Genomic DNA, 26,795 nt, shown 5'->3' with positions numbered 1-26,795 from the left:
CCTTTAAAAAAAATCAAGACAGACATTTATTTGCACCATCATGTATTGGCACTAATATTGTAATAATTAAAAGCATTGTTTGACTACTAACTGATTATGTTGCATTTATTCCTTCAGTCAGGCAGTTGCATAGCAAAATATGAAAAGCATTGCATTTAATAAGGCATTTAACAGGCAATAGAAAACATCACTATCAAAAATATAACATCTGATTGCTACTATAGTAAGCAAAATATACAATAGAGTAATGTTTGACACTAGATCTAAACCACATTTTGTTAGTGCAAATATCTTCACAATCTCAATAGACGAGTACATATAAACAAATGTACAATTCTCAAATCTACCATCGTCAGTCCATCATCCACATAACACATTAGGGGGCAGTTAACTTCCTCCAAGTTTTACATCAACAGGGCCTGTATTCCGCTTGGTACAGAGACATATGCAACATTTTCAAAGTAACCAACGTATATTTGAATTCACAAAAATAAGAATTGCGAGCCACAAAGGGGCCAATGCTCAACCGTCTAAGAACTTTGTTGAGCTGGGCCCCGTTCCCCGTACCTGGCTAACTGAGTTAGCCGGATAATCTCCAGCATAGCCTGACTTAAGCCGGACCTTTCTGTTCCCCGACGCTCGATTGTCTAAATCACCATGACAACAGATCAAAAAGTTTGAGCCTGGTCGGGAGCAGGGTTTAGTTCAGTTAGCTGGATGAACCATGGCCACGCCCCCGCAAAGAAATGCCGGCTCGCTCCCTGAAATATTTCTCAGTCTAGAACCATTATACCATTCTGAATTATGTTTTTGTGCTTCGTTTTCCTAGAGGGGGCTTTTGAAATGTATAATAATAGAACTAAATGCTGATAATAAATCATATTGAGCCTATAGATTTACTTTGTCCTAAATAAAATAATGCACGTCATATACGGCGCTCGGAGTCGCGATACACGCTGCATGTGGTTATTTTAATAACGGCGCATTGCAAATGTGAATCCCGCGGGGATATTTTTAATGAATGAAACCTATCGGCCGTTTGGCTCTGATTAGTTTCATATATTATCCGCTGTGGATTTGCTTAACGAAGCGCCCGGATTGTGTTTCATTCAAGCATAAAATTGAAGTGTCTATGCGTGGATTGTGGTTTTTGTGTGATATTGTAACTGGGATTAAAATGTCTGATGAGATGCGCTGTTTGACGGATTTGAGAAATTGAATGAGCCGTTGACGTCACATTAATGCATTTGAGAATAAAGAGATAAAACTTCATTCAAAAGAAAAATATTCGAAACACGGGTCTCTTGTGCATTGATGGATACACAATGAATATATCCCATCTGGCACAGTGGTGCAACGGCCAGTGTTCGCTCCTGGCAACCGGGCGACCCGAGTTCGAGACCGCGTTTCCAATATAATTTTTTTGGAATATAATATTAATGATTATACGCAAAAGTAGCCTAGTTTTAAGTTAAAATATTATAAATCTACATGCATTGAGGATGTCATTCTTTATATAGCTCTCAACGTGCACCAAATTGAATTATTCCTACATTGCAAAAAGAAGAAAAAGACTAGAAGAAGTGGGATTCGAACCCGGGCCGTCTGCGTGAAAGTCAAAACGACCAACCGTCACACCACAGTGGAGATAAGTAAAACATCCACCATACATCATCAATGGATAAGAGAGCCGTATCCTTATTCTGAAACAGTTGAACTAATTATTTTCGCTAGCAAGATCTCATTTGATTATCCATTCCATAAACCTACTGCCAGCAGGCAAGTTTAAAGAAATATAATATGATTGATTGGGGTAATGAGGGACTTAAAATTAGCCTATAGATTATGCATTTAACTTGTCGGCGAGGCTATTGAGCCGTATTGCAATCTGTTAATAAAGTTTTAAATCAATTAATCAATCAATGCCGTTAGAAAATCAGGATCTCTGCTATAGATACTTGCTGGCTTTTCAACTGAAGCGGCCGCGCGCACTTATCCTGGGTCTCAAGTCTGGTTCGAGTTAACGAGACTGAATCCACCTTCGAGGAACAGGAAAATCCCGGCTTCAAACATCGGGTTAATTGAATCTGGATAATGGGACTCTTGATCGACTTAGTTGAACCAGGTACGGGGAATAGGGCCCTGGTGACTGAACCAGTTTGTGTGCATACTGGTTACCAAAACAAACATGGTTCGACAAACTAGTTTGCGTGATGTCGTTGCTCTGCCTTTCCCACCTCTTTGACAACGCAAATCAGTAGTAAGATGTATTATTATTGGAGAATAATAATACATGGTGATGAATGCTAATGACACTTATGAGAACAGGCACATCCCCAAATGACAAAATAAACATTCTAAATGGACTGCATTTGATTTTCTGTCAGCTATTGATATTAGTAAACACTGTGCAACAGGAAATACATTTTGGTTTAAGCTGTTACCTAGCAATGCAAATCCACTGACAGACAGTCTATAGAAACGCTTAGGAGGCTAACAAGTGGAAGGATGGACTGAGGAGAAACATGAAATGCAATGAGCTATGGGCTTCATGCCAGAATCGTTTATATCAATTTGATCTTAAAACATAAACAATTCTGTCATTCTAAATTATTTTGGAATTGTTCTTTGGTGTGTGCAATTTTGTTGATGGCTTCAGACCATGTGACCTACATTACATTTGCAACTTAGAAGGGCCAACAGTGTGGGATTTTGGAGCAGTTTAAGAAAACACCATTTGTCTGTGCTCAAGTATCTCATAGGACATTTAGATGTATTCAGCCATTTTTTAAGGCACCGTCAATGTGCAAGACTTACAGTAAAGCTGCAATAGCTATTCTGACAGTATTCAGACGTTTGAGTATATTGTCCTAAAGTTTATGAAGCAAACATGTTTTAAAACAATTTGCATTTGGATAATACTTTTAGCATTATATTACATGTTAAATTGTCTCAGACCCTGCTGCTCAACAATTACCACTCTTTCCATCTTTTGTCCCCATTAATTCTGTCTCCAATAAAACAGCTCAGAGCATGTTTAAAAATACTAGTGATGCACGATATATCGGCCGATATGGCCGTTTTTTTACACATCGGTATCGGTCCGATATCAAGATAGGGCCGATATTTATATAAAAAAAAAAAAAAAAAAATTAATTTTTTTTCTCTTTTTTTTCTTCTTTTTACATGTTTTGGCCTTAAATAGTTTCAAAATATCAGTCATTTCTGAAAATAAGTTACAAAAGTAAAAAAAATTATGCGTTTTGGAAAATAGCTCTTTATTTGATTATCATAAAAAAGTGTTTTCTATACAGAGATATCGACATCGGTAAATATCGGTATCGGCCAGAACAGCAATATTAATATCGGTTATCGGTATCGGCCACAATTTTCACATCGGTGCATCACTAAAAAATACAGATATAAGAATCTCCCATCATAAACTCTAGATCTGGCAAATCTGGGGAAATCTAGGTGTGGCGTTGCCGTTAAGTAACTGAAGATAGTGTGTAGATTGCATTGGACAAACTTCAGCTGCTAGGTCCAGTACATTCCATAATCTTTTTTATATGCACTTGTCCAAAAATAACCTTAATGGAATTTAGAAGGGAAAAGAAGGTTCATGCATGAAGCCTAATAATGCCTAAAAATAATTCTCAGAAAAAATACTTCTCTCCGACTTCCATCAATTACCCAGCTCCTGCGGTCTCCTTTGGCTCCAGTAAAACAGTCGATTTTAAGCCCTTCCCCCGACACCGCATTCCACATCTGTACAGTCAAATCAGTAAACTAAACACCAACTCCCTCCTCTGTCATCTCCCCGTCCTCTTCATCGCTGGTGTCCTTGGCGTAGTAATGTCGCCTCCTGTGTTCCTTCCTGCCCCACGCGGAGGTCGAGGCTGGTCTTTGTGGACAGTCCTGTAAGGACATAATTTATTTTTATTTGTCAGGGACAATGCAAAAGAAAATATTGCAACAAGTTACAGTAACAAGATACAGATGTATTGGATGTAGCCAAGGTTAATTTGCGACCCCTGTTCCTGGTAAGGCTTTTCTATTTAAAAATGGTCATTACATGTCATCTGTCATTACCAAAGGTACATTCGCTAAAATGGGCACATAGTTAGGGATGGGTACCGAATCCGGTACTTTTAAGGGTACCAACCGAATCACGTCGGTACTACAGAGTACCGATTCACGTGAGATCCGCCGGTGCCACATTTCGATACATATTTTTATTTTTCTAAGTCCGATGACGTCAACGTTTAGTTTACCGCAAAACGAAACCTATGAAGTGTGCCGCACGTTCACGTCAACGTTTGACTTGATTCAACAACAAAGCAGTCGGGACAATGGCAAGTGAAAACGGTTGCAAGTGTTGTTACACTTTACAAAGCTAGATGCAGACAACGCTCGCTGCAATATTATATTATATATATTAACAAATTGTTCTAATAAATAATTAGAAGTTTGGATTTAATTTTTTTATACAACTGAGGTAGGTAGATTACATTTTTAGAGACTAAAGTACCGAAAAAGGTACCGTTGGGTACCGGTATCGATTAGTCTTTAGAAAGTTTACTACTAAAATGTGATTTCATTGGATGTGCACTGTCAACTAATGCTTGTATATCTTATTGTGTGTTGTCATGTTTGTTTATGTGTTTGTTTAAAAAATAATAAAAAAATAATACAAAAAAAGAAAGTTTACTATCAAACTCTTCTGTATTGGGGCTTGGGCTGATCGCTATACTAACCCGTTTGGCTGGGTTAGGGGGAGGGCAAGTCATGGGTGGGAATCTGGCGTTGTGGACAGCGACGCCTACAGGTCAGGTCTGGGCGCTTGCTCAGCAGAGGCAGGACTTGATGAAGGCAGCGTGACCTCCCACGCGTTACACTTCACCAATGAGAGTCCTCGCTGCCAGGTGAAAAAAGAGTCACTGGCTGTCGCCACACGTGTCAGAAGGAAGCGTGCGGATGACTTCAGGGTTCCCTTTTACCGACCAGTAGGAGAACATGTGCACAACAACCAGGTAGGGGAGGGGGGGAATTGGCACAACAACTAAATTGGGACGGGGAGAAAACAGAGAAAAATCGGATAAAAAAAAAATGTAATAATAAAATATATATATCTTCTGTAGCCTCATGTTTCAATGTGGACGTAAATATATATTATTTTAAGCTAGTTTGTCACAGGTAACAAAAAAATGGGACTAAACTGCTGAATAGATCCTACTGCTGAATAGACCTGCCAGTTGATTTTTCTTAACCTCTTATTCATTCAGCACCTTCTTGAGATCAAGTGTACAAAGAAATCTAAGCAAATGAATAAAGGGCAGATGATTTTTTTGCCTTCCAGACACATGCAATTTTAAATATGAATATAGAATACCAGGCATATAAATGACCTTATTATGGCCAAGTCATACATCTATGGATCGGTCCAAATCTCCTCTTTCCATTGGCAGAGGTCAATCTGGATTTAGTACCACCAGGCGCCCGTAACAGGGCAGCAAAGACCAGTGCTTGATGTGCACATTAACATGGCTAGTAACGTGGGAATAAGTGACTGCGTATTCAACCAAGGGTTGCATCACAGTCACGAAAGGGGCTAGGCTACCGGTGTTTACAGCTCCGTGAATTAGCACCAAGTGTCGTATTTTTGCAGACTGGAGTATTAATTAGGTAAGTTAAGATAGCTAGTGCCAACGTCCACTGTCTGTATAGCGCCATGGTCTAGACCAGGGGTTCCCAAACTTTTCAGGCCAGGACCCAGAAAATAAGGCGTCAGAGAGCCACGGCCCAATGCACATCGTCAGGCTTTTTTTTTTTTTGCCATGAGACTGATTTTTTAAGCCAAATATCACTTCAATCCTATTAAGTTAGTTAAAGTTAGTTATTCATTTATATGTGCTATTTATGAGAGGGCTAACTTGTTGCAAAATAATAATGATAATAATAATAGCCTCATTAAAATACTATTGTTGCTTCGGTTGTTTTCAGCGTTTTATGTGCATAATCTGTTATTTAGTTTGAAATGTTCGTAGAAATAAGTAGATTTTTCGCTTTTGTTTATTTATTAAGTTAATATAAAACCATATAGTCACATTTTAGAATACAATAGAATAGAATTTTTGAATACAACTAGAAACACTGTCCTGGCCTGCTTCTAAGTTCAGTGGCCTGACAATTTTTTTATTTTTTATTTTTGGAAATCATCTCGCGGCCCACCCGTGGCTGCTCGCGGCCCACCTTTGGGTCGCGACCCGACTTTGGGAACCACTGGTCTAGACTAGGCTGCTTTATTTTCTCAGTTGAAATAAATTAAACTTTTTGGGCTAAGACTGCAGAGACAGGGAACGTTAGTGCTAGCTATCTTATATCTGATGATTTATAAGTTTGCTATAGAAATGCAATCACGGGTTCCTTTATGGACGCTGTCATTTCAAGTTCAAGTTTCTTTAATAGTTGTCATACAGAAGTACAGAATACTTTCATACAAAATGCTTCTTACTGTTACGCTCCAGAGACTGTGCTAGACAAGATAGTATCAAATAACATAGTATAGCATGTAATTTAGAAGAAGAAAATGAGGTCACAGTGTTCGGTATAGACATATGTACAATGTTCTGAGTTACCATATAATATACAATACTATGCAGTGTACTAATGTACAGTACTATATAGTGCAAAGCAGAAATGGGATGAGGTACAATTTAGGTACAATTTACAGTAAGGTGTACGAGTTGTAGTGCAATCCTTCATCAATAAATATAAAGTGTGTGGAGTGGGTGCTACAGTGTGTTTGTTTAAAGTGAGTGTGTGCGTTTGGTGGTTGTTGTTGTGTAGTGTTCATTGTTCGTTTAGCAGCCTGATGGCCTGGGGATAGAAGCTTCTTCTGAGTCTTTCTGTGCTCGCCTTGAGACTCCGGTATCGCTTGCCTGACCGCAGCAGTTCAAAGAGGCAGTTGTTCGGGTGACACAAATGATGCTGTCATTTGTAAATTGTGTGTTCCCCTGCAGGAGATCAGAGTAAGACACACACACAGCTCCTCTCACTCACACACACATACACACACACAGCTCCTCTCACTCACACACAGCAAACAAAAGACCTAGAAGTCTGTCTGATCTGACTCATCCACCTCCTCTCCTCTCCCCTTACAGCTGTTGGAGATGGTGGAGCCTACTACTCAGCCTAGTGAGTGGATCCACATCACCCTCCTGGACCAGGTTAACAGCCCCATCAGAACCGCAGTGCTGGGGAAGAGGCTGCTACTTTTAAAACATTATTTGGACATTATCTTTACATTTAAACTTGCACTTTAATTTGTATTATTTTATTATTTATTATTTTTGTATTGATTATACAAATTGTATTGTATTGATTATTGTATTTGTTATTAAAATACATCTGATTAACCCATTCTCCACCGGGCATTGTACCCATCCTAAACCATCCTCTGCCAGCTCTATTTGTCTATGGAGAATGATGTTCACCTTCTTTGCAGGGCTATAACTTTTTAAATTGTATTGCTAAATTGACATTACTATGGCCCATTCAACATAAATTATCTATCGTTCAGGATGTAGGAACGACAACGTTTTACTTTTTCATTCACACATTCATACAAAAATACGGTCTAGAGTATAAATATGTTTTTATCGTTTTCTGCAGTATTTCATAGAACGTGAGATATATGGTAAATGGTAAATGGCTGCTTTTTTATATAGCGCTTTTATCCAAAGCGCTTTACAATTTGTTACTTACATATTACCCACTCACACACCGACGGCAGAGGCGACCATGCAAGGTGCCAACCTGCTCATCGGGAGCAATTAGGGGTTAAGTGTCTTGCTCAAGGACACATCGACACGCTTCCCAGGAGGAGCGGGAATCGAACCGGGAACCTCCGGATTGCCAGACGACTGCTCTACCTCCTGAGCCATGTCGCCCCCCTGATATAGCCATAAATGCATATATTAGACCATCAAATGCAGTTTGATACCGATCAACGCCAGATAAAAAATTTCAACTGTACACGGTCCTAGACGTTATGACTCATCATGCGCGGATGAATGGAGGGGGGGGGGGGGGTCGTTTATAATTCCGTGACCGACGTTAAATGATTCATGTAGTATGGGTGATATATTGATCAGAGCAGTTTGTATCGAAAATGGTAAAGAAAAACACTGAAACTCACCCCAGTCTCCTCGTAGCGTTGGGTGATGAGTGGAGCAAAAAGATCGCTATTATGGGATGTTGATCGATGCGATCCATTGCCGGGTTGTATATTACTAATACACGTCAAAATAATGTTGATTATTGAGTTATGGCAAAGATCCATATCCACGGTGTGTGGATTGAGCCGCGGGACGAAAATAGGGGACGGACCAAGCACTTCCGGCCACTTCCGGTTTGGCAACTCGTCGATCGGCCACGAGGTGGCGGTATTGAAGCGTTGCAGAGTTGAGCGGAGTCCTACAGCACCAGCCAAGACTCCGTGGGTGAAATGTGAATACCATGACGAAAATATGAAATATTGATCTCAAAGACGCCTTACGGCGTCATTGGCAGATTACGCATGGCGGAGAATGACGTGTTAACAAGTCATTGGCGAGCAATGGGTTAAGCAAGTAGCTTAATTAAGATCCAAATTCAAATGTTTCATGAGTCCCTATTTAAATTTGCTATGGGATCATGTTAAGGCAGAGGGAGGGTGACATTCACAGGTGTGCAGACTTGAGCATGTGAGGTAAAACATGCACTGGAGCCCTGAAAAGGAGCCGTGCCCACAGGAAGCAGAGATGGAGGGTGTGACAGAAATAATCGTTAGATTAGTCGACTAATCGAAAAAATTGTCGACAGATTAGTCGACTACCAAAATAATCGTTAGTTGCAGCCCTAGTGTCAACATATCGTTATGCTGTGGGGAAAAGTAACAACACTACACTATCAACTGATGATCAACTAAACCAAGAGTGTGCAAGTTGACAGAAGTGTCTCACCTGTACGACGTCCATGTTTCCGAAGAAGAACTCCACAGGTATAACGTGGTTGCTATCTTCATCTGGATAGATGTTTGGGCTTCTGCCCTCCGTCCCCTCCCCCTTCTCTGGAAAGCCACTCACTATGCAGTGACCTGACTCCAATCTCATCTTCAGCTTGTTCTCCTTCCCCTCTGGACCTTCTGGAGAGGCGGAGCAGCGTGTTCTGTCGGGTAACAGGTTACACTCGCAGCTGATGTGGGAGAGCCTGTCCGAGGGACTCGACGGTCTGCTGTAACTGTAAACCGCGGAGCGACTCTGGGGTGTCTTGGTCGTGGAGTCCGACGTTCCGTTCTTTGGCCTTTTAATGTCTTTCCTCCTCCCGGCCGACGCCTGCAGGAGACAAGAAACTGAGGATGGCAAGTCGAGATAACTGCCCTCCAAATAGTTGGGAGGACTCTATTGTGCTTTTTCATAGTCCTGACGAAGCAGTCATGGACTAGACTCCGTTGGAGTCAGCATGCACTAAAATCTCCCTATAGCAGACCTCAGCATACATTAGTATAGGCATGACCATGGACTATTTGGTCAACAAGCACACAGTCTAACTTAACTCCTAGGCTCAATAAAACCGTGGCTGTAAAGAGGGGTCTTATCTGGTTCCATTGAGCCCATTTTCATTCAGATATCTTGAGGTGAGAAGTCAAGGGATCCCTTTGAAAATGGCCATGCCCATGGCATCAAATTTAAGCTAGTTTAAAAACAGATCAACTTGTGGAGCAAAATCGATCTTTTCCAGTGAGCTAGGATTACAAGGCTGGTACTTTTAGATTCCTCAAGAACTAATTTCATATACCAGTATCTCTTCGCGATGGCCCACTACAGCCCTTTAACACTTTCCACGCCAGACCCGATGATAGTCAGGTTAGCTCGCCGAACGTTCGGCGCCAGAGCCGAGTATAGTCGGGTTTTGGTCGTTATTTCTTTTATTCGCTATTTCCATTGATTATCCATCCAGGGAGCCGGTATTGCACATCCTTTGAAACTCTTGAAACTGTCTTGGGTTGTGCGTCGATCTAAAGCAGGTGTCTCAAACTCGCGGCCCGCGGGATGATATTTTGCGGCCCCCTACTTGACATCAAAGTTTAGTGTTAATGCGGCCCGCGCGCAAATGTTTGCTGAGTCGGTGCGCGAGAGTTGGACGTTTTATGGGGCTGCGGCACTGCAGATATACCCTACTCCAATGATCCGCACGGACATTAGACGGCGTTGCAGTCGCTACCCAGTCTGTAAGCTAGTAGCAGTCGCAGAGGCTCTGGCTAGTAGTAACGTTAGAATGTTGTGATTTTCGATGCAAAATAAATATTCAACATTCTCTTTTGAGACTCCGCCTCAGACTCTTATCCTTTGGCACTTGGAACTTGCTGTACTTTGCTTGCAGGTCTGCAGCCATTATTGCTGGATTATGAATAGCACCAACTTTAGCCACGGTACCGTTGTCAAGCTAAGCTAGCTGACCTAGCTCGTCTTCCCCGCAAGGTTTTCACATGGACATTTAATAACGTTAGTCAGCTAACACTAGTCAGTAGCTACTTGACTTAAATACGATTCACCGTGGGTGCATTATTGTTGATAGACGGACAGTGTCAGGTCCTGGAGAAAGGACAGGCCATCATCTGATTTGATGTAACGTTAAAGCGGATGTTGTTCCAACTAGCTAGCTTTTCAGCTAATGCTATAATAACACCAAGCAAAACACATCCCGTCCGAGCTCCCCGTCACACGCTCTGTCGGGGACAATGGAATTTAAGAAAGTGTATCTGCTGTTAAAATGACAAACAGCATCACACTTTAAAACACCTTCATTTTGGGCGGCTACGTGGCGTAGTGGGCAAGGCGCTCGCCACGAATGCGGAGACGCTGGGCTCGCCTGTTCGAGCCCAGCGCTCCACATTGCTTTCAGTTTAGCTGGTCGTTCATACTAATACACATTGGCCGTAATGGGAGGGAAACTGATGGGTGGGGATCGGGCGTTGTAGACAGCGACTCCTACAGGTCGGTTGGTGCGCCTGCGCAGTAGAATCAGGAAGTGTCGGGGGCAGCGTGAGCCTCCCACGCGTTACTCCTCGCCACTGAGAGATCGAGCTGCGCAGGTGAAAAGATGCGACTGCTGTTACCTCAAGTACCGGAGGGGACTTGTGCTATGTATGACTTAGTCCACATTGCAGCCGGCTTGTGGGAGGCAAGAAACAGCGTTCGTGACAGGGGAGGGTTGAATTGGATGATACGAAATTGGGATGGGAGAAAATATAGAAAAATGGGAGAAAAAGTGGGGGAAAAAAATAATAAAAAAAAAAAAACGTTCATTTTATAATCCTCACTCTCCGCAGGAGATAAATGACGTCATGGGATCGGAGGCTAGAATTTACCGATACCAAGTCCTCACTCAGTGGCAAGAAGCCATTCTCTCTCTGATGCATACATAATAAAATAATGTATGACTGAAGTGATGGAGACCATGTTTGAAGGCAAACAAAAGCAAATCCCCCTCAGATCGCACAGCAACCAGAATAACTGAAATACTGGCTGGTGATTTGATTAAACAGCTTTGTGATAGAATAAAAAAAATGCACAGTGCATTTCCATAGCTGTGGATGAGTCCACTGACACCACTGAGAAGCTTATATTCTGAAGAACCGTTCATGTTCTGAAGAACTGTTCCATGTTCTGAAATGTTATTGCTAAAGATTGAGAAGATTGGATCAGTTGTACTTTTTTTTTGAATACTTGAAACCCTTTTTTTGTGGAATATTTGATGCGGCCCAGCCTCACCCAGACTCTACCTCCAGCGGCCCCCAGGTAAATTGAGTTTGAGACCCCTGATCTAAAGTGTCCGGGTGGAGTTTTCCTTGTCGGGCAGGACAAGCATTTATAACGCATGGATTGAGGAGAATCAAGCACTCCCGGTTCATGTTCTTTGGCAGGGCTGTACAGTGCGACGAGATGGTCGCGAATTGCCCCTTTAATTGGCCGTTGCGATTGGTAAATATTATCTGGGGGCGGGCTTGCGAGTAGTGCTTTCAAGCCTTGCATTCGCATTTCACTCCTAAATTATCCAAGGCGTGTGATGACGCGATGCCGTCACTCACGCGAGCTGAGCAGTGAGCACTCAGCAGGTATGATCAGCGGGAACAATCGACTGAGCACTCACTCTGATAGACTGGCTGACTGTCTGATTTAGCTATGAAGAAAAGTAAAGTTAGTATTGCTTCATATTTTCGACGCGTTTGACCTCCTATAGTGAGCCGAACTGAACTGAACTCAAGACACACGGAGAGAGCTGCGGCGTCTGCTGCGCCTCCTCCTCCAGCGCACCCGTGGCTGTTGTAAACACTAGTCTCTAGTGGGACCTCGGTGAGCCTGCCAGCCGCTAGCTACTGATATCAACAAATGCTCCAGCAAGTCTATAGTAGTGCATGATAGCTCGCGTTAGCTTACTGTTCAAAACGAAATGTCCCATTAAACTAAATAGTTCAGATAGCTCCCGATATCAATGTCTTATAACACTGACTCGATGCGTATTCGAGCTGAATATAGTCAATAGGGTCCAGCTGCAGCGCCGGAGAATCCTGGCCGTAGCTGGAGGCTACAGTATAGGGTCCAGCTGCACCTCCGGAGAATCCTGGCCGTAGCTGGAGGCTACTCGAGTACACACAGACAGTGGAGCTGGTTGCATATAGCGAGCATTTTGACTTGTTGCGTGGTGGCGATGTCTCGCAGATAATACAACTACAAGTATGATTATATTATTATATTTTATTAAAAGAAAATTATATAAAATAATTTTTTTCTGTTTAAAAAAAATCAAAAACAATCGATATAAATAATGGTAAAATTGTTATTTAAAAAATTTGCCCCTAAAAAATATTTTATAAAAATATAAGTGTGCCCCTAGTGAAAAAGCTTAGCGTACAGCCCTGTTTGGTGGATTATGTTGGCAACACGATCGACATCAATACTTGGAATGGCGATCAGATAATTGGAATATTCTTTTTAGAGTACATCCTAGTCAAGGTAAGGGCTATATGGTATCAATCTTGCGTTGATCCAAGAATTCCTTCACTGCAATCCGAGCGTATGTGTGTAATGTGTGAATGAAACATAATACCGATAATATAGCGTTGATTTCGAAATAGTAGCGTTACGTATACAGGCAAGAAACGGCACGGTTTTTAGTGAAATGCACCGTCGTATTGCTGCATAGCGTCGTTTTCTGGGATTAGACAGGAATACTCTAAAACTATACGCATATTCACCACGGTATAAAACGGGAATGTATGGATAGTGATGCACGATATATCGGCCGCCGATATAATATCCGATATGGCCGGTTTTTTACACATCGGTATCGGTCCGATATGAAGATAGGGCAGATTTTTTTTTTTAAATTACACATTGTTTCTTCTTTTTTGTCATTTTTTTAACATGTTTTGGCCTTAAATCATTTCAAAATATCAGTCATTTCGGAAAATAAATTACAAAAGTACAAAAAAAAAAAAAAATGTGTTTTGGAAAATAGCTCTTTATTTGATTATCATAAAAAAGTGTTTTCTATACAGCAGCGTTTCCGTTAGCCGGTAATTACCGGTATTTGACCGGCAAAATCTGTTGAAGTCCGACATATTTAATCTCTCCGGTCTTAATGTCCGGTGAAAATAATTCCCTGAGTCTAAGCACAATTTGATTATTTGAATTGTATTAAAATAGGCTAAAATTAAATAGCCTATGCGATGAACGAAACAATCATTACATTTGTTTCATCGTTGCTTCTAATAATGACAACGACGTTGTCAGCGAGAGCTTAGTGCTGGGTGTGCGAACTTTTGTGAAGCTGCAGAGCCGGAGCAGCAGCAGCACAATGCAGTACTCCAGCAGTACTCCAATTCAGCCATTTTCAATTCAATGTTGGGTGGGGGGCGCTGCTGTGCGGTCCCCAGAAAAGAGCCAATAACAGCTGAATCTGCTGCTCTGCATCGACATACTCTCGCAAATAAGTCATTGGGAGGTGGAGAGAGAGTCGTCACGCAAACCCACGATAATGTTGCCGTCTCTCTCTGTCAAATTTCTCAGTTCTTCGCTTGATATAATTAATACAAATGTCCAATATAACGGAATTCGTTAGCTCATAAAAATGTGATTATAACAGACTGTTGTTTATTAATGTCGGGCGACTGCCCACAGACACCTATTTGATTTAAAGTCGGCAGCAGCACGAGTCTCGGGACTTATTTTATTTGGAATATAATGACTTTATACGCAAAAGTAGCCTAGTTTTAAGTAAAAATATTATAAATCTACATGCCTTGATGATGTCATTCTTTTGTTTTGTTGTCATTCTTTTGCCTATCAATTGTTTTTAAACTCAATAAACTCTGACCGGAATTTCTCTCATTTGACCGGTAGATTGAAATCTACCGGACACTGAGGCCGGCAACAATTTTTTCTAATGGAAACCCTGCTATACAGAGATATCGACATCGGTAAATATCGGTATCGGCCAGAACAGCAATATTAAAATCGGTTATCGGCCACAATTTTCACATCGTTGCATCACTATGTATGGATGCATTTTTTTTTTTCACAAATTGAACGATAGATACTCGATGTCAAATGGGCAATAGTATTACATCCATAGCTATGATATATAATATAGTTTGAGCCCTGCAAACACCGCCACGTATTCGTATACTTTAAAGCGCTGGCCTTTCAACAGTAACAGTAAACAGCGCCATCTAGCGCTGAATGAGTTAAGGACGGCTAATCAAACTGTGGTATATTGGTAACAAACGCAGATACCAATATATCGGTGATAAGCCCATTTTGGCCGATACTATCATCTGACCAGTGGCGGCCGGTGACACGTAAAGTAGGAGGGGCGCGGTGGGGGAAAGGGGGGGGTTCCCACCTTTCACGATTTTTTTGTCATATTAGTTGTGCAATACCGCAATTTCCCAGACGGTGGCGCCATTTCTCCATGTAAACGACCGAGAACACACTGTGTGTGATGTGCATGAGAGGTTGTTAACAAGGCTTATGGGGGCTTTCTCACTAACCATTCGGGGTCAAATCACAGCCCGATCGCACCAGAAAAGGGTGTGTCCGTCCTACTGAGAACGCTCGCCCGCGTCCCCGGGGACGCTGATTCGCTACAAACCTGGACCGCTGAAATAGGTGGTTCCGGGTGCGCGCCAGTGGGAGCGGGGGGCGTGGTGTGCAATGCTTGTACCAAAACACGGGAGAGGCTTCTGTATCAACTTGCTGACACACACAACGTCATTACTGTAATGCTTTCATGCTTGCTTGAATTTTGGGCAGATAAAAACATACAGCAACAACTGGACAATACCCACAAAAACTATATTTATGGGCAATTTGGCGAGTTCAGAGAACTTCAGACCTCAACTCAACCAAACAAGCATGTTGAGCTTGAGCCTCACGGCTCAGTGGATGAAAACATGAAGCCACGTTACAAGCACAAGACTTCCTAGCCCCTTCCGTGACTGCGATGTGCAAGCCAGGGGCTTTTGAATACGCAGTCACTCGCAGCTCCATAGTAGCCAGGCTAATTTGGACCACCAAACACTGCTTAAAAGCTCAGGGTGGGTCAGAAATATATCAGATATAAAGCCCCTGGCTTGCACATCGCAGTCACGGAAGGTGCTAAAGACTTCCCTGGCTCGCATTAGGCCTGGCAACTTTTTTTGCCATTGCTATGTCTACTATACATTCGTTTCTTGTTCGAATGCATTTATTTCTATAGACCAGTGGTGCCCAACCAGTCGGCCGTGATCGACCGGTAGATCAATGACATGCAATATAATTGATGCAAGCAATGTTAGCTGCTAACTAGTAATAAATAGGCTAAGCTTAGCGTTAACCCTGGAAAACGCTCAAAGCGGACTCCACAACACCAGTTCCATTCGTGAGAAAAGGGGGTAGGTTATATTGACAAGGCTTGACAACAGAGGTTCAAATATAACTTCATATTTATTGGTTATTTGTTTCTTTATATCAGCATCCAGTTTCCACCACTGTGTGTTAAAACTCTTCCTGTGTTGACGTTAGAGCGTGACATCATCGCCTACAGCAAGCTTACACGCTCAAAACGCAAACCATAAACAGAACCTGGAGCGCACCAAGACTGCAGTGTGTACGCAAACTAGAGGGGGGAGAGGGAGGGGGGAAGTTCGCACCCAAGGACGGAACAGAGCTGATTCGACCCCGAATGGCAGTGAGAAAGCCCCCTAAGTAAGGGTTAAACACACTGGTGTGGGAACTCTCATATGTAATATGTATATCCTCTTAAATCCTAAATGTACAGGGCGAATTAAAGAAATTCATTTTTTGTTTGATCTGATATGTGCTTCAAATCGGTCATTCCTGTCTGAATCCACCTTACTGTCATGCACTTGTCCTAATAAACTAACCTACACTGTAACACTTTGATGAACATTGTTACTCAGCTGATAGAGTTGTACCCTTCCTGATGACTTGTCGTACAGAACTTGTAAGTCGCTTTGGATAAAAGAGTCAGCTAAATTACTAAATGTAAAATGTAAATCCATGCTGGGTCTGATCCTCTCGTTTGAAAAAGAAGGCAGGGAAAGCCAAATAAAGCATTGCTTTCGCTACAATACTCCTCGGCTCCTCGAAACGGCAAGTCTTTTCGGTTTGATGACTGGTGACGAGTGACAACACAGTGGCGCACTGAGTGTGTGACTGCTTGCTTTGTTTGAGCGCTAGAAAGCTGCGCCCCCAGACATCATATTTGATGACCCCGATAGGCTACATTTATTTGCTTGATCCATTTACATTGGCTGCTTGCGCGCAGTGACGCCGAGTCAGTGAGCGTTAAGTCTAGCACTCAGGTTTGGAGCTCAATAGCCTCGCCGACAAGTTAAATGCATAATCTATAGGCTAATGTTAAATCCCTCATTACCGCAATCAATCAGATTATATTTCTTTAATTGTGCCTGCTGGCAGTAGGCTTAATGGAATGAATAATCGAATGAGATCTTGCTAGCGAAAATAATTAGTTCAACTCTTTCAGAATAAGTATATACAAACAAGCCCAAAGAGTATCTAATTGATACGAATTAATAGATACTTATGAGGATATCTGTACTGTATGCGCTCGGCATAGGTATCATGTACTTTATATATAAATACATGGTTCCCAAAGTTTTCAAGGCGCGACCCCCGAAATAACGTGTCAGAGGCTTGGAGGGAGGCTATACAGTTTCACTATTAATCAGGTTTTAATCTGTTTCGGACATCATCCATACATGCATTGAATTGATTAACCTTTGGTTTATACCAGTGACACCTCATGTTCATCATCAGATAACAGTGCTTGAACAGATAAATGTTCATGCTCATTCAATTTCTCAAATCCGTCAAACAGCGCATCTCAGACATTTTAATCCCAGTTACAATATCACAATAACGTGTGAGTGACAGTGATACAATTCAACAATCCACAGATTCAGATTCCTCGTAATTCATAATCCACAGTCCACGCATAAAGGCGCTTCAATTTATGCTTGAATGAAACACAATCCGGGCACTCCGTTAAGCAAATACATCAACAGCAAAGAATATGAAACGAATCAGAGCCAAACGCCCGATAGGTTTCATTCATTAAAAATATCCCCGCGGTCAGGTGGCGTAGCGGAGATTGCGTTCGTCACAAACCCCGGAGATGCTGGATTCGCCTGTTCGAATCCAGCTCACAGCTCCGGGGTTGTCACCAGCTTGGCTGGCCGTTCACACTAATACAATTGGCAGTATTAGAGGGTGGGAGAAGCTGGCGGGGTGGGTCCGGGTCGTTGTAAACAGCAACTCCTACAGTTCGGTCGGGGCGCCTGCTAAGCGCGGATAGGATCTAAGTGGGATAGTGTGATCCTTCCACACGCTACGCCCTCTCAGTGAGAGTCCGCGCTGCCAGGTGAAAAGAAGCGGTTGATTGGCTAGACGTGTGTCGGAGGAAGCACGTGATAGCCTCCACTCTCCCAGACCGACTGTGGGGGGTAAGTGCGCAGCGACCAGGAAGGGGATTGGGAATTGGCAAAACGACTAACATTGGGATGGGAGAAAATCGGAGGAAAAAGGAGGGGGAAAAAGATCAATAAAAAAAAAATATATATATCCATAGACGCCTGCGCATAAGAGCACGCGATGCAGCTGCTCTATGACTATTGAACATGGGGGGGCAAACATCTGATTTTGCTCCCCCACTTTTTGATCATATGAAAAATATGATATACCCCCCCCTCCCATATATAAATCGAACCATAACTACGTAATTTCAATCAAATTAATAATACGCAATGACACTTAATAGCAAGTTTTTAAGTTTCCAAAGATTGTGTGACCCCCCACTTTAATGGTTTGATCCAGTGCCCACGGGCCACGGTTCGTCGGCATGACGTATACGACATGTTGGGGGAGGCGGCTTTTTCGAAAGCCCTTGAAAAATTCAGGCTGGATATTGGATAACATTGTGAGGATTATTCTTCTGCGTTTACATCAAAATGGAGCAAATCATCACGTAAGTCGAACACTGTGACTGTATACTAAATGCGCAAACAGATTGAAACTGAATATTTCTCGTATGGTGAGCCTCGGCGCTGCACCGAGTGAATCCAGAGATACAGGATGGTGCGCAGGCGCTGTGATCACCCAACGGCGGAAATAATGCCGCTTTGAGCAGTTTATAAAAAAATATTAAAAATATTTATTAGCAACGCCGAGCTTTCAAACTATCCCGTATCTCTGTGCGAACCCCTCGTGCAACTGTGAGCACCTTTGTAATGTCTCTGTGATACTTGTATAACGAACGGTTCGGCCAGAACCAGTCCTTCATGGTAAATCTAGGTTGGTTTCCCATTGAGGAGCAAGTGACTGTGGATTCACTCGGTGCAGCACAGTCACGAAAGGGGACCCTGATGTAAACAAGACAAACGTCTTTCTCTGGTCTGCATCCCCTTAACAATTGTGTGTATTGAGCCGTACTGTATTGTACCCATTCTGCAATCTGTTAAATAAAGTTTTCATTCATTCAGCCGCCGCGCTCACTGGGGCTATTGATAGCGTCAATTAGTTGTTGTTGTTGGTGCTGCGGATGTGAACGGGGCTGGAGGGGCTTTGGGAGGATGGGAAAGTTATTATTATTATTATTATAATAGTAATTGGCTATCATACGTGCCTAGCTAGCGTTAGCTAAAAGAGCCCTCGCAGTGAAGTTATTATTATTATAGCTATCATACTGCAATATAAACTGAGTTTTATAGTGAAAAGAGCAGCTTTATTTTGGTCAAGATTGAAGGCTCTATATTGCAGGAAATTGCACATACAGGTGTTCATTAAATGTAAAAAAATCTGCCGTATAAACCACCCCTTGCAAAAAAAAAAAAAAAATGTAAAAAAAAAGAATATAACAAAAAAAACTTGCACCCCCACTTTCAACTAGTTTCAAGTTCAAGTTTCAAGTTTCTTTAATAGTTGTCATACAGAAGTACAGAATACTTTCATACAAAATGCTTCTTACTGTTACGCTCCAGAGACTGTGCTAGACAAGATAGTATCAAATAACATAGTATAGCATGTAATTTTAGAAGAAGAAAATGAGGTCACAGTGTTCGGTATAGACATATGTACAATGTTCCGAGTTAAAAAAAGACAATTAATTAAGAACAGAATCGACATTGCTTTATTATTTATACAACTTTATAAATAAGTATTGTAAATAAATATAATTTCTTCAGAAACAGCAGCAGCAATGTTCTTTTATATAACTTTATAAATAAATATAATAAATTAATATAATTTCTTCAGCAACAATGTTTTAAATGTGTCCGACTCTGAATTATACTTTTTATAATAAACAACAAATGCAAAAGGCTAACAGAACTGTGACACTCGTTCACCCTATCCTCTGTCATCCTTCCTCTAGCTGCTAGGGAGAAAGGACTTTGGGTGGTGGAGGGAGGTAGAGGGAGGATGTGTGGTGGCCGGGCTCACTGGGCTGGGACATGGTGGCTGACGCCTCAGCTTGACGATCTATAAAACGTTTTTAGATTGTAGTATTTGTAGCTAAACAATAATTTTGTTTATTAGCCTATTTGTAATAATTCGTTATTAGCCTAGGCAACTCCGTATCTTGGCTTACCGGCTGCAGTGGACGTGGATGCAGATGGAACACTGCGCGCAAGGCAGTCGAATACGCGCATTTCTGCACACTAATATCATGTTTTGCCAACAGATGTTTTGATAAATTGCTCGTATTGCCACCCTTACTGGCAAATGTTTTGTTGCACTTGTGGCAACGTGCGTTGTCGGCATCGACTCTTGTAAAGTATATCCATACTTTCGAGCGCTTCGCTCTATCCGCCATCACGAGTGCATGCAGAGGCAGAGCTGTCTGTGTCACACAGAGACAGCACCTTCCTTAAGTTAAGAAGTACCCGTATGTGTATGACTATCGCGACTCGCGAGGAGTGCGTGTAATAATAATGGCTCGCTGGTCGCTGCGGCTCGCTTCTCGTGCAGAGACAGAGAGAGGAGAGATCGTTCGCAACTTTTAAATAATAATAATAATTTCTCTAGAGTATCGATAGCAGTACCGATGACGTCGGAGCTTATAAATACTCCGGTCTTTTCTAATAGTACCGGTTCCCGTTTAGAACCGGGGTCCGGGGGTCATCCCTAGCCATAGCCCCCCCCCCTATTCAATACTGACCTTGTTTGAACCTTGTGCCTCAGAACTGCACTTTCCTTTTCTGCGCTTCTGGTTGCCAAGTCGTCCAGACATCTGTAAAGGAGGGAAATGTAGTTGTTTTCATCGGTTCAGTAACAACTATTGGAAATAAACAGTTTCAGTCAGCCCACCTATGGCGTTTCATCCATTTTGGCCAACCTATGTTCACAAGCACCATCTTAGTACCCTGTAATACCACCATGTAGTACAATGTAGTACCATGTAAATGTACCATACGGGAAGTGTAGTCTGACGTCACTTTAGTTTCCCACGCGGTCCACCCATATAGGGATTTATCATTGTGAAAATTGTATTATCGGTTATTGTAATAATTCTGCCTCATGAACATTGGCAAGCTTTCCATTTTTGCACTAAATTAGTTCCCTTCTATCACTAACATTATTGTTTAAGCATATTAAATGCCGTCTGACTGGGCATGGGGGCGCGGGACTTGTTGAGGTAAGGTCCAATTTTTTTTTTTTACATATTGTGAAAGTACAGATTCATACCTTAAAAATAAGCCATCACTTGAACATTTTGGTGGGATATTTTTCAAGCTACATCCTATGAATCATGGAGATATCAGTAAACGCATTCAGAGACCTGTGATTTAATCAACTACAACCCTACCCAGAATGCATTGTATTCCATGGCCCCCCTCTCTCTGGGGACATTAACACCTTGCATCAGGCTCTTTTGTTATGGCAATGACTCTGTCTTGTGGCAAGTTGTTGTGGCAGTTGAAGTATTTGCCTTGTAAGTCTAAAAGCTAAATGACTAAATGTAAATGTATTATAAGGAAAGGTTAACCTTCTGTAGTGTGGTAGTGAAAGCGTTAACCGTCTGTAGTGTGGTAGTGAAAGGTTTGTTGGAAGCCTCACATAAGCCATGTAATGTTGGGGGTCAAGGTATTGGCTGAAGGAAAGGCTACATCAATAAGCATTTAGATGTTTAGATTTAAAGGTTAACCTTCTGTAGTGTGGCAGTGAAAGGGTTAACCTTCTGTAGCTGTGAGAGAATGGTTGAATAGATACACAAATGTTCTAGAATGTTTGATTATGACATCATACTGTGACATCACAAATGTTTTCGGGCATTCATAACATTATTTTCTATGATGAATTGAAAATGGGGGATCCTGATGTAAACAAGATGAAAGTCTTTCTCTGGTCTGCATCCCCTTAACAATTGTGTGTATTGAGCTGTACTGTATTGTACCCATTCTGCAATCTGTTAATAAAGTTTTCAATCAATCAATCAAGTTAACCTTCTGTAGTGTGGCAGTGAAAGGGTTAACCTTCTGTAGTGTGGTAGTGAAAGGTTAACCTTCTGTAGTGTGGCAGTGAAAGGGTTAACCTTCTGTAGTGTGGCAGTGAAAGGGTTAACCTTCTGTAGTGTGGTAGTGAAAAGTTAACCTTCTGTTAACTCACTAAACCTCACAAACACCAGCAAGGAAAGGCTGCATCAAAATAACTGTTTTGTTTCGTAGCTGCGTTACACAAGCAAAGAGACTGTTTCCATTCCGTGAAAACCCGCCCTACTCTGCTCTGATTCGCAGACTGTGGGTGGGGGGGGGAGAAACGCTGAATGTGATTGGATCAGAGTAGCCAGACAGACAGGCAGAGCAGCCAGCCGGACAGTGGAGCACTGAGAGAGAGGAAACAGCGGAGGATTTACGAGGCGCGTTAATACAATTTTGTTTATCTGGCTTATTGCTGCGGATTCAAGCCAAGTTGCAATAATACAGTACAGCTCAATACACACAATTGTTAAGGGGATGCAGACCCAGAAAGACGTTTGTCTTGTCATCAAATGAATTGCCAGCGCGCGTTCGTCTACAACAACAACCAACGTGTCCTATAATGATAATAAGTTGTTTGTTATTTTCTTTGAGTTTCCCTATTGAATGAATTTACTTCTTATACCATTAGGTTGCAATAAATTCACTCGAATGAAATTCGTTCGCTCATCAAATTCGTGACATTCTAAATGTGTTTTAATGTTGTTTAATTTAATGACAATACACCCGCGCGGACTCGCGTTTTTTTTTAATCTTTTTTATATGGACAGGACACTGCGTTTGTTGCGTTGCTATAACTTATAACATTAAGATAAAGTGTATAAACATTGTTCTTCTCCCTGCTAAGAAAGGAGAGCGTTTGGCTGTGTGTGTTTCAACACCTCTTAAGTACCTGTTAAGCTGACAGACCCACACCGTAAATGCCCTCGCCTGTAGTCTTTCCACAGTATTGAGAGACAATACTGTCGAACTATATAACAATAATTACCTCATTTACAAGTTGTATTTAAGTTTGCAAATAAGGGCAAATAAGAGAACACATTATTGACATTTCAAAGATGTAAAAAAAAAAACAGATTTCGATTTTCTGAAGAGCAAGACAATTGTTCCTTTTCTGGCACTTGTTTCTCACCGGATCAAATCGGGTTTGGTCACGTCGAGTCATTTTGGTTGAAATACAATTATACTAGGGATGTCCGATATTATCGGCCGACCGATATTATCGGCCGATATCGGCAGTAAAATGTGATATCGGAAAATATCGGTATCGGTTTAAAAAAAAAAAAAAACAATAACAATATTTGTTTTATATATATATCCAGTGAAATTATTAGTTACCTGAAATTATTCCGTTTTGGGGGGGGGGGGGGGGGGGGGGGGACCCTGCATATATCGGTATCGGTTGATATCGGTATCGGAAATTAAGAGTTGGACAATATCGGAATATCGGTAAAAAAGCCAATATCGAGCATCCCTAAATTATACGCAATTATTTTACAATGAATTGTGAATTGTTTCATGTTGAGCTATAGATTGTGGATGAATACAAACAGAAAGGTAGACCATGCCAATGTTCATGCTTTATTTGTTTTAAACAAGACTATTTAGATTCTAGAAATGTGTCCATTGGAAATGCATTGCAATTTCAAGCGAGGTAGACCGGCCGGAAATGACGTAACCACTATACCTCCCGCGCGGGAAACAACACGTAACCACTACACCTCCCGCGCGGGAAACTAAAGTGACTTTTTTTTCCCATCATTTATTTTCATTGTTTAATTAGATCAATGTGCATTGAGTCTGTCTCCCCAGATAGTAATTATGTACACGTTGTTATTAATATTAAAATATGGACCAATTATATGTTTGCATCGACGTTATAATTAGACGTAAAGGTGGTGATGATTTTCACTCTCCGTGTTTTCCCGGTCTTCCTGTTCACATGGCATCTTCAGTTCATCTTGATTTAGGACGTCAAGCCGCGTCATCATAATGTATTTAAGTAACGTTAGCCTTAACGTAGCCCCTAATCAGTGCCGCAAATTTGTCTCCTCCTTCCAATTTAACGCCACGCATCGGTATAAATACCAAGCTTTTAGTCACCCAACGTTAGCTACGATTTACCTTTGACGAGGCGGCTAGAAACACCTACCATGGTACATTCCGTCGGTCCTCCTCATCATGTCGGAAATATATATTATGACCAAATAGTAAATACGAGGTCATAGCGTCCGGGTGTGCTAGTTATGTCGTAAACATTTCTGCCTTGATACAGATGATGGTTTGGGCGATTTTTAGTAATCCCAGCATGTCAATGTCATGTTTCTGATTATGTCTCATAATACTCCTTGTTGATAATAAGTATGTGTTTATGTATAAAAGGCTGACACGTCACAACCCGTACACTCGGGTATCGTGGAACCTGCCCGAGTTTACCACTTGGTCGGCCGTTCGAGTGCAATTTGGTGGTAAACTCAGAAATGTCCGACTTTACGAGTTGACAAGGACTCAGCTAGTCAGCCAGCTGTAAACCAAACCATCCATCGTCAACGTTGCTCTAGCTAGTTAGTAGTTAGCGTGGGGACATATGATTAGACTAACGTTACACGATACAAATAAAAGAAAACAGTCTCAGTCGGTGTTAATCTCACCTTCCGTCTCATTTTCCGAAGTCCAACCAGTGTCACTTCTAATGTTAATTACTCACTGTGGCACACAGCTGTCTTTCGGTTAACGTCTCATACAATAGAATCGGTTGCTGTATTTCCAAACGGTATGTTCACGTCACTCCTAAAAGGTTAGAGGTGCTGCTGATTTCTACAGATAGCTCGCCGAACGATGTTTTCTCTGCTGATAAGGACTCAGTCAGAGCCCCTGGTCCAGTGCGTCGAGATGTCCCACTAGCAGCAAAACAAAGTAATACGTCCGGTCGGGGGTTTTCAAAATAAAATAACGATTCCACATACTGTACGTCTATGGTTCAAGTTCAAGTTTCAAGTTTGCTTTTATTTATCACGTATAAAGTACATACACATTACAGTGAAATGCTTAGTTCTGTATGAGCCCCTGAGAATGTGATCATACAGTTAAATAAGTAAGTAAAAGAGGAATAAAGTCACAATACTACACAAATATAAAATATACAAACTAAAGTACAACGATGATGAAGTAAAAATGCAGACAATGAATGAATGAAAACTTTATTAACAGATTGCAGAATGGGTAAAATACAGTATGGCTCAATACAAACAACTACTAAGAGGATGCAGACCAGAAAAATACTTTTGTCTTGTTTACATAAGGATCCTCCATTTTCAATTCATCAAGACATTTATGACATACAAGACATACAAATATACAGTACTGTTTAAGAAAAAGATATCATAAATATACATCAGAAGGGGAAGAAACTGTACATTGGAGGGGGTGGGTGGACATTTACCGGGGCCAGTTTCTAATTGCAGCCACCCGTAGGTGCTCTTTGATAGCGTTATAGGATATTTTTTTGAAAGGTAAAAAAAAAAAAAATAGTCAAGATACAAAATGCAAAGATTAGGTTAAAGTGTCTAGTGTTAACCCTTTCACTGCCACACTACCAAACGGTTAACCCTTTCACTGTGACAATACAAGTGAGTGTGTGTGCATGTGGATGTGTGTGCAATTACAAGTGTAGAATCTGTAGATGGACTGCAGCAGTGCAAAGAGGCAGTTGTTTGGGTGCACTTACATTATTGAAAAAGTTATATTTTACACATAAAAAACAACTAAAAACGAACCTATGCATTGTGATTTCGTACGATACTAACTGTTATAAATGTTTTATAAAGTACTTCTAAATGGATAAACCATAGCTTTTAAATTGATTATTATTGTGATGTAGGTGGGTTGGTCATTATCATTATTATCGTATTTGTAACACCATGTAAACAGGTTAGTATAGGATTATATTGTGTTCTTTGTATGTGGTGTGTGTCACCTTTAATCTCCTTTCTGTTTCCCCTGCTCAGGTGGTGCCCGTCCCTTTCTGTAGAGTGGCTGATTGCCTAATGATGACAACAGCTGAGGGAAATCACTCATTAAGGCACGGGTGGATAAGGATCCTGCACATATTCCAGGCATCTCTTTCTGTCATTGCCACTGACTTGAGTGGAGTGTTTGGTTGCCTATTTACCACTATTGTGTGGACTATATATATTGTTGGCCTCTGTCCATTTGCCACTATTGACTGAGTATTGTGTTGGCCTTATTGCCACCACTGTGTGTGGAGGCTAGCTATTATATTGTGTTGGCCTGTTGTATTTTCCACTGTGTGTGGAGTTACATATTGTGTTGGCCTTATTGCCACTTTGTGTGGATTATATTAGTGTGTATTATGGTTCCCAGTGCCAACCTCTTGGCTTTGTGTCCTATGACACTTATATTTTGCTTATGTGTTTGTTCGTGTTTATTGTTATCCCTTCCTTGCTTGTTCTCCCCTACCCCTTTCCCTTGAATATTGTTGTGGGTTCCATTCCCTTGTTTGTAATAAATACCTTCTACTTTTAAAAACGTATTGTTTATTGCCTGCTGTGACCACTGTGCTTAAAGCACTCACTGGACGGGCTGGCTTCACAACAGCCGGTCCAGCTATTTTGTTTTGTCTTATCAGTATGTGACTATTATTGATTCTGATTGACAAGCTAAAAGCAAT

At 41.5% G+C, this 26,795-nt stretch overlaps 1 protein-coding gene across 2 annotated transcripts; it reads right to left on the bottom strand.

The window, feature by feature from the left end:
* Positions 1-91: 91 nt before the first annotated feature.
* cUnh1orf174 (chromosome Un C1orf174 homolog) lies at positions 92-24,979 on the bottom strand. Of its 2 annotated transcripts, none has more exons than XM_084333699.1 (4): positions 24,757-24,979; positions 20,788-20,859; positions 9,009-9,380; positions 92-3,918 (listed from the first exon to the last, which is right to left on the bottom strand). In XM_084333699.1, the coding sequence occupies exons 1-4, from the start codon at positions 24,766-24,768 to the stop codon at positions 3,790-3,792; spliced, it is 585 nt and encodes a 194-aa protein (XP_084189825.1). In that variant the 5' UTR covers positions 24,769-24,979; the 3' UTR covers positions 92-3,789. The 2 variants fall into 2 exon arrangements, with proteins under 2 accessions (XP_084189825.1, XP_084189826.1); XM_084333700.1 differs by having other exon boundaries at positions 24,813-24,979.
* Between the last annotated feature and the right edge of the window lie 1,816 nt (positions 24,980-26,795).

This window comes from Notolepis coatsorum (genome assembly GCF_963971535.1).
Source record: "Notolepis coatsorum genome assembly, chromosome: 17".
Lineage (NCBI taxonomy): Eukaryota > Metazoa > Chordata > Actinopteri > Aulopiformes > Paralepididae > Notolepis > Notolepis coatsorum.
This window is presented reverse-complemented; position numbering and strand designations above follow the sequence as displayed.

Excerpts from the sequence above, each read along its gene's own strand:
- cUnh1orf174 (XM_084333699.1), bottom strand. Across the intron at positions 9,381-20,787 it reads AGGCACAAGGTTCAAACAAG|GCGTCGGCCGGGAGGAGGAA; the intron begins GTCAGTATTGAA and ends TGTCTCCTGCAG. Across the intron at positions 3,919-9,008 it reads GAAACATGGACGTCGTACAG|GACTGTCCACAAAGACCAGC; the intron begins GTGAGACACTTC and ends ATGTCCTTACAG.